Genomic DNA, 9,231 nt, shown 5'->3' with positions numbered 1-9,231 from the left:
TATTCATGACTCACGAAAAATCCCCAGAAAGCCATTGTCTTTAATGCCATCTAGGGAACTTCCCATGGGACACGAATAGTACACAAGTCATAGATTTCTTTTTGTGGACCTTTTTCATTTAGTGGGCGTCTGTACAGTGTTTATTATTACAAACTGCCTTTTTCGTCTCGACAAAATAATCAATAAGTTGCATAATATATAAGATACATAAATTTACATTTTTCAATAATATTGCATTTACACAACTTTCTGCCTTAATGGGTTAACCCATTAAAGTTTGTTAACTCATGTCACGAATATGATAGCTAATCGCGGATAATGGACTCCGAGGACATTTTTCATAACGATTATCACAGTCCTCCATATGTTCAGCCTCCACGATGTCCCTCGAGAGGTCTTCGTCTCGCGAAGAAGATGGCCTGCAAAGTCACATAATTCACAACAATCTTTAATTTCAATACGTTCATCACTCACGTGAACAAAATTTGCAGTATGTCACCGAGGACTCCATTGTTGGTCAGAGGATGGCGCGCAACCTCGCAGATCATTTTCAGCAGGCAAGCCTCCCCTGAGTACCCGAAGCTGTGGAAGAATGGAGGGGATTTCAGAAAAGCGCAAAGTTTTATTGAGTATTTGTTTTCTTTCAATTTCTCCCACCTTTCTAATTTATTTACGAGAACGTCGTACGCCAGGCGTCGATCCAGACTGCGTTTCCGGAAGTACGGCTCGTCGATGTAGTAGCTAGAGTTCCATTCACCAGGCAGAGCGTAATTCGCCTCGAAGTACAGGGAAAATAGCACCGATTTGTTGGGGATATCGACTGGCACTCCAAGAGCGAAGAATATCTGAAAACGTGAAGGAATTCTTTATAAAAATAACGATTTCCTTCGAGTGTCGTCGCAGTAAAACGATTTCCATGTACCAATTCGTTCTTATGCGATATCATCTTTCTGAGAAATAGTCTTGCTTAAAAACTCTGCCAAATATTTCGTTACTCAGAAATGCTTTCAGTTTTTCTGTGAAAATTAGTCCACGGAAAAAGTGAAAGTAGTAGCTTTTCAAGGGAAAGAGAAATGATAAGTGTTAAGGGGTTCCCCTTGCTGTGACTCCCTCGAAACTAGTAAACACTTTGGGTATTAGTTCTGGAAAAATTTCAGATACAATTTTATTCACTTTTGTAATTTACTAATATCCATCTTTATAAATATATGTTGAAAATTTTATAAACAAATATTAATATTTGAAGCTATGTAACTTTATGTCCAACTTCACGTGCAGAATTAATTCCCAAGGTTTTCGTTTTGAGGAGTTCACAGTAGGGAAACTGCTTCGAGTAGACGTAATGGATTTTGGTAAAAATGGTCAATGAAAAAGTAATGTATTCGTTACTTCACCCCCATTCCGCTGCCCTCGGGGAACCCAATCGATCTCAAATGTCTTGCCACCCCATGCGTGATGTTTTTCACCCCCGAAACGCACGATAGCCACGTGAGATAAATCACGAGGGCGTGTGGGAGCATCTGAAAATGGCACGTGAATCGGTTACCATAATTGAAGACCAATTAAATTTCGGGATTATTTGGTTCTGATTTTACGAGAGCCATTAGCGTTCCCTTCTTTATGTCCCTGATTTATCGTGGATGAATTGATATCAGGTCCATGGAGAATGTGGGTTTTTTGAAAAATTTGAGTTAGTACAAGCGATTAACGAAACACTGGAACGAGGGGATGCCTCAAAATGATGGAACACCTGCTGTAAAATTCCTCGTCGATCTTAGCTCCTCGTAAATCTTACTTGCGATTTTTTTTTCTTTAAGATATTACCTGCTTGCAACTGGGTTCCTCGTGTTTTTATTCAGCAGCGTACGAAAATCAAAAATTTTACGCGATGCACTTCGATCGGGGCTCTCGAAATCTGTCGGAGGTTTTACGATTTGCTTATCAGTACTTTTCTTTTTTACGAGAGTACGCGACTGGATCGGAAAAGGGGCGTAAAATTGTTTCACACACGCGATATCGAAAATTAATTCGAATTTGCGCTCTTCGATCCTCGCGGTCGATACGGAGAATTTAAAGTAATTTTATATTACGATTTTAAATTAAGGAGCTTGTCGACTATGGAGAGCGATAAGAGTCGATGGCAAAGGAAAAAGTCAACGAGTCAAGATCGACGAGCTTGTGAAGCTCGTTTGTAATCTTTGCAGGGACTCTTAACGATTTATAAACTGCACACTGCTTTAAGGAAGGCATTATGGAAATTTGCAGGGGCCTTGTAATTGCCTGTCGTTAACAAGGTGCAGTCATCGCACTTGTGTGTGAATCCATTTGAGTGGTAGAAATGAGCTAATAAGACGAAATATTAGTAGTAATAGAAGAGTAATTATAAGGAAAGATTGAACTTTTATTAACAATGTTCATCTAGTATGTTCCTCAATTTTATTCGAGCTTTAAAATTAATTGAAGAATGGTTCAGGTTTTGAAATCTTTAAAGTTTGAAAATGAGAATATTTAAATTGCAGCCAAATCGAACCTAAACATATGTAGTTAAAGGCATACAAATAAAGAATGAGACATACTAAATACAAGAAATGTAAAAACCTTTAACAAGGTTGGCACGAATAAAGGTATAATTAGGAAAAAAGAATATTTGAAGATTTGCCAAAAAGCGCGCCAAAAAGGTGAAAAACAAATCAATCGCCGTTCTTCAAAGCAAAGTCTCCCCTACCGATTCTCATAGGGATATTCAGCCCCAGTATTCATCATGTCCATGGACGCCGTTTAAAACAGTCCAAACACACGGTTCAGCTCGGATCAGCGCTCATTGAATCGAAATTGAATTGATCATGTATCACAATGCGGCCGCTTCTGCATTGTTTAACGCATTCCAAATTCAATGGCGAGCTTGTAATTATTCTCTGGGACTTCGCGTCCCTGTTGCAGGCAACAATGACGCGGGGCCTTCTCGCCTGCATCGCTCCGCAGCGCGAGCCGCGGGGTTAGATACCTAGGATGAAGTTCCTCGTGGAAACGCACACATCGGTGCCTGGCTATACATCATTGATTAGCGGTGGCATGAATTTAGCGACTACGACTCACCCCTGGCTCGCCAGAGGCATCGCCACGCGGAAAACATTGGCTCTTTTGGATCACTAAAGCTGAGTCATCCACTGCTAGACAACTTGGATGGATTTTCTTGGGGAAAATCTTGGGGAATTTGGGTGGTCTGATGCGTGTTTGAAATGTCACACTGGGCTGAGTCTCAGAGGATGGGTTGTTTATAATTCATTCCAGAATAAAATTCGTTTTAGTTAGAGGTTAGGTTCAGTCCTACCCGGTTGCAGTTCCGATGCCCCACATACAGGGTGATCAGTTTAACTGGAAACCTTCTCATGAGTGTTGGCAGCATTTATAATGCTATAAATGAGAAGGTATCCAGTTAAACTGATCACCCTGTAGTCTTATACATACATGGTTTAAACTCTGTCTCTCTTTGAGTAATAGTTGGTAATCCTGCGCCACTTAATTCAGCGGTCCATCGATTACGAAGCTCTTGATCCTCGAGTGTAGATCGTGTCGCGGGAGTTTAAGTTTCCAGAAGAAACGGCACGTGAAATTTCCTCGCTTATTTCCAGGCGGAAAAGAAGATGGCGAAGCACCGAGGCGTGGGCAAAGAGTGCCCAGAGGAATCCCGACGGGAAAGGAGAAAATCCACAGAATTTCGTTTGGGACGTTGGAACGCGAAACGATCGCAGGCTCCGTTGCACGAGCCGCAGTTTCCAGGATTGTTCGACCGACGGTTCGCAGATGGCGGCCGGTGGTTGGTATCCAGGACCTCCAGCCCCGCCCATCCAATTTGAACGGAGACCTTCTCGCCAGCGTCGTGGCGTTCTGCACGAAATTTTCGAAGATTAACCACCCCTACGAGCCCGCTGACCCCGTATCGCGGGCGTTTCGATTAAACCTTTCGGGAGAAACTGGAATCCTACTACATGGAATCCGCTCTGGGCTGGAAATCTTGCACGTAATAAGGGGATGAATTTAAATAGTAATCGACTGGGGACATGGGCAGAAGAGGAAACTGCGGTAGCTTTAGAAAGAGAAACAGAAAAGTGGTGTAAAGAGAGAACCAGAAACTGGCCACCAAGAGGGTACTCATCTCTATATTTAAAGGCTTCATACACCAAAATTAATATGGGCAAAGAAACAAGCATAAATAAAATGGAGACCAGTATTGCTACTTTGAGGGAGAATTTTTCATCAACTTAAAAATATTGAAATTATTGATTGAAAAAGTAAATATTGGAATCCTGAAACTCTTCAGATTTCGAAGATGGACCAATTAATTGATATTGCCCGCTTTCTCGAGCTCGGCTTATCGATTCGGTTCGAGTTTCTTTTCCGGAAGGCGGATGGGAAGGAAAGAAATGGGATGCTATGGAAAACGTAATCCTTCCACAATTACGGGGATCGCCGCGATTGCGCGCTGATTATGAACGCGATTTATCATTTTCACCGACACTGAAAGCGTTTCCAGCCGCTTCTAATTAAATAAAGCGACGAGCTTCGGTTGACTGGCAAACAACGGGATTACGCAGGTACTTGTAAGGCGTGTGCCATCGTGCACGCAGAATATATCCCCGCGGGGATGTCACGAGTTAGGATCCATGGGAATGGATACGATCCTTTTGTTTGCTGTTGAGATTCAGCGACGGAGGATAGAGGTAACAGAGAACAGTTGTAAAACGGACGCGGCTAATGTAACACAGGAATTAAATTATCCCGCATGAATTACGGAAGCGTAATTACTAAAACTCCTTTAGTAACTGGTCTTGATGTCACTCGATGGGTATTCGACGAAACTGTAAAACGTCGTCGCAGAACCGGAGAATGTAATTGACAGAGATCGGCCAAGTTGAGGAGTAAGGATTAGATCTTGGGTAGCTCAGATATGATTAGGAATTGTATTAGATAATCGACGAGGTTTTCCCGAGTAAAATGAGCCCAAACACGATACAAATCCGATAAGTTTAGGTAATGTTAGGTATGGGTTAGGCATGGGTTAGGCTAGACAGGATTAGAAGTAATATCAGTTAATTGGCGAGATTCTCCTGCGTAAAATGAGCCCAAACACGATACAAATCCGATAAGTTTAGGTAATGTTAGGTACGGGTTAGGTCTGGGTTAGGTGAGACAAGGTTAGAAGTAATATCAGTTAATTGGCGAGATTCTCCCGAGTAAAATGAGCCCAAACACGACACAAATCGGATAAGTATAGGTAGTGTTAGGTACGAGTTAGGTCGGGGTTAGGTCAGACAAGTTTAGAACTAATATCAGTTAATTGGCGTGATTCTCCCGATTAAAATGAGTCCAAACACGATATCAATCGGACTAATTTGAGTAGTATTTGACCTAACCCAGACCTAACCCAGTCCAAACCGGACCTAACCCTGGCACAGTCCTAAACATGTCCGATTTATACCGTGTTTGGACTCATTTTACTCGGGAGAACCTCGCTAATTGACTGACATTGGGTGTAACCTTCTCAGACCTAACCCAAACCTAACCCAAACCTAAAAAGACTCAATTTTTTCCGATTTGTATCGTGTTTGGGCTCATTTTACTCGGGAGAACCTCGTCGATTGACTGACAGTACCTGAAACTTCATCAGGCCTGTCTCAGACCTAACCCAAACCGAACCAAGGTTTAGTTTTTTCTGATTTGTATCGTGCTTGGGCTCATTTTACTCAGGAGAACCTCACCAATCTGTTGATGCTACTTTTGACTAGACAGACTTTGATTATCCCTATTTTTATAATTGTCTCAGGCACCTTTTTTAAGCCTAAAACACCAGAATTGCAACTCAAACTCACGTAGGCTCTTTATCAATTTCTAAGGACTAGTTCGGTAGCCATTATAGTGCATTTGGCCACAAAATCTGGAGGAATACAAAATATAAGCTGTAAAGTAGAGTTTAAAGAGAAACATTGTTTTTCAGCAAAATTAATTAAATGAAGTTTATATGTTTCTCCCAAAAAATTGTTTTAATTATTTTTGGAAGTCAAATCTCGTTACATTACGCGTACAGAGGCAGGTATTTATTCCAATTTTCAGCAACCAGGGAGGCATTTCTTGCAATAAAGGAGATAAATAAGCCAAATAGCATCCAGAAGAAGGGTCGCCTCCTACTAGGACGAAGAAGTTCTTCACAGAGGAGGACAAAGAAAGGGAGAAGAAAGGCTGTAATATTTATAGAATATTAATGCAAGATGTTCAGTTTTTCCTGTAGAAAGGACGAACAGTCCTCGGAAGACAGAATCAAGAGTCCTTTGTAAAATGGAAAGAGGAAAAAGGCACAAATGTACAACCGTTTGTACAATATTAACACAAGACATCAGCATTGTGTAAGAATAATTCAGCAGCTTCTCTTGCCCTCTACCCGACGATAATTCGTTGCTCGTAGATTATATCAGCTTACAATTATGTAACCAAGTACGACGTGTGACAAATACGAAAGCGTATAAACTCCACGGAGCCATCCCACAGAAAGTAAACTGGTAGATATTACAAGGTTAGCGGTCGTGTGCAAAGTACCATTAATCAGAAACTACACGAAATTCGAGTACGTCGCCGAGACTTATTGCAGTTTCGACTAGAACCTGCTTAAGTACTGGCTACGATTTGGCCCGCCTGTTGGATTCCGAAACGCCTTGGGCCATGTCAAGCAAATTCCTTCCCTACAGACAGGAACTCGCCCGCTCGCTTTGAGGATCCCGCGAATCGGAACGATTATGAGTTTGCTCAACGTCAAACGCGCCAGCGATCGACATCTTGCCGAGGACTTTGCTCCTTCTGAACGCCTCTTCGCCAAACACAGCCATTTCAAAGTTCCTTCATATCCTAACCCGCTGCGTCCCTGCCTGCCAGGGTTTCGCTTATAGCTAAATGAAAATGGTTTCGCGCCTGATGGAATCAAATATATTTTATATCACTCGAAACATCGTGTTTACGAACCGACTCATTTTGTGCTGGCACGTCGATCCATTCAACTTCAATTACGAGATAGCGTTACGTTCGAAAAATTGCCAGCATTTAATAATTAAAAACTCGGATGGTGGAGGAATTTTTTTTCAGGCAATCAAATCGACTCTGATGAAATGAATTTTTGGAGGCGCGGAAGAGGAAGGGGTACCGATAACTGTATTGAATTATATCGCCCGCGATAAGTGTTATACGCTGCCTCTCGTGAAGCTGGGTCTACGCTCTTACGTGCCATTGTTGTCGAAACGCGACTCTTGAAAGCTCTCAGTAACGTAGAACTTCAATTTCACGCGACATTTCGGAAATTCGATCGTAAAACCTAACAAGAACCACCTTTGGATCGCGTGTATCACCCGAGACGTGCGAGCAACTGCTACTTTCGGTTCGTTCACTGAACGAGGAGAAGGATCATAATCACTGCAGCTTGTAAACTTCGAACCTGACGCTTTGCTGTCATGAAGTGTGCTTCCGTCACGTTCTGAATCTCTGCTTTATTGTAATACTTTTTCTCTTATTTATATCTTGGATCTTTTTATGATTCCTGAGTATTTTTCGGTAATTGAGGGATTTCTTCCAATCTTGGTTGCCATTTCTGCTGCTAATATTTATAACTCCTCAAATTTCGTAGCTTCTGCTTTTAGATGTTTGAAGCTTCGAAACTTTCAAGTATTCAAGCTTTTAAATCTTGAAGCTTCCTTCAATCTTTAAATATTCAAAGCCTTTTTGAGTGGAAAACCAGATGTCAAAAGTCTCAATGATATATTACTGATTTCGTCGGACCGTAGAATTTCACTTGAGAATCTCTCAAAATTATTCCATGTCAAAAGTAGATAATTACTGTTCAAATCAAAAGTAACTTCAAAAGAGACTAAACAGCAATGAATTAGACTTCTAAGCATTCAAATGAATCCATATTACACTTTTCCCAATTGCAATTCTTTTCCCTAATTTCCAGAAGCGTCCCCTGCAGATTCTCAGAGATCTTCCAGACGCCGTTCGCTTTTGTACATTCGAATTAGTGCAAGCTAATTCCACGCAAAATCATACCATTAAGGTAGGCAACAACAGTTAGGCAGAAAATATTAACGGAATTAACGCGTTTCCCAGGCGGGCACGGTATCAGCCGCGGCCATCCTTGCCAGCCAGGCGCGGAATTCTTCCACAGAGTGATGGCCTCTGTCTGCGGCACGGAACGCCTCGAATCACCGAGAAAAACTGTACCGTAAGCGTTTGTTCCAGCCGAGTCGGCCGCGGGGCCGTAATTTTCACGAGCGTTGCTCGGGCCAGGTTATTATCAGGAGAAATTACTTTCAACCGGAAGAATCGCGACCCACGTCTCCCATTAGCTGTCTGTGTACGCCTCCGTGTGTGACTGTGTACACATTTCGGTAAGTTAACACGTGCAGTAAATTAGTCGAGAGAAAAGAGATTTCTCTAGCCTCCCTCCACCCCCACATATTATCTTTCTTCCCCTTTCTTTCAGGTTCTCGCTTCGAACCACAACGAATCGCGGCGGAGTCGCGCGAGCAGTCAGTTTTTCCAGAGCTGTCGTACGAAATCCCTCTTTGGGGGAACTTGGGAGGTGGGGGGAGAAATAATGAGTATCCTGTTGTACTGTATTGCTAAGGCCTAGCTTGAGTCTAGAGCAGCGATGCTCAAGTAGCATTTGTGTCCCACGAGAAGACCTCTGGAATGCGCTGCCTCTAATGCGTTTCAGAGGACTTCTCATGGGATACGAATAATTTGTACGAGGCGAGAGATTCTGAGGCCGACTTCTGCAGCAGAGAGGGGAGCCATCGAAGCTACTCTGTGGTCGTTCCTCGAGGAGTGGGGGAACCGCGAGCGAGCGATTTCGGGCATTGTCAGACGCCTGCGGGCATTTCTCCTGAGCATCACTGGTGTAAAGCCTGGAGCAGAGCTGCTCAGCATAGGGGCCTTTCATGCGCCTGCTTCCCCTTCCAACGACTACTGCCCCCACAGCGGACTTGTGTTGTCACGGAGATCTGCGACGCTAAAGGGGCAGCCATGACAGTCTATGTAGCGTCCTCGTTGTTTTCCATAGCGACGTGGATGGGAGGGGGAAACCACCGAAGGCACTCGTGCCCTGGCTGTGCCCTAGAGCAGTGCTGTCCAAGCGAGGGCCTGTGAGCCTTGTGCGCTCTCCCTCTGGATTAGTGATTAGTGACTAGTGAC

At 43.0% G+C, this 9,231-nt stretch overlaps 1 protein-coding gene across 1 annotated transcript; it reads right to left on the bottom strand.

Moving 5' to 3' along the window:
• Positions 1-280: 280 nt before the first annotated feature.
• LOC143181348 (uncharacterized) lies at positions 281-2,783 on the bottom strand. The gene is made up of 5 exons (XM_076381724.1): positions 2,726-2,783; positions 1,395-1,520; positions 658-845; positions 475-582; positions 281-419 (listed from the first exon to the last, which is right to left on the bottom strand). The coding sequence occupies exons 2-5, from the start codon at positions 1,518-1,520 to the stop codon at positions 281-283; spliced, it is 561 nt and encodes a 186-aa protein (XP_076237839.1). The 5' UTR covers positions 2,726-2,783.
• Positions 2,784-9,231: the final 6,448 nt, after the last annotated feature.

This window comes from Calliopsis andreniformis, chromosome 7, assembly GCF_051401765.1.
Source record: "Calliopsis andreniformis isolate RMS-2024a chromosome 7, iyCalAndr_principal, whole genome shotgun sequence".
Lineage (NCBI taxonomy): Eukaryota > Metazoa > Arthropoda > Insecta > Hymenoptera > Andrenidae > Calliopsis > Calliopsis andreniformis.
Note: the sequence above shows the minus strand (reverse complement) of the source record. Positions and strands in the feature narration are given on the sequence as shown.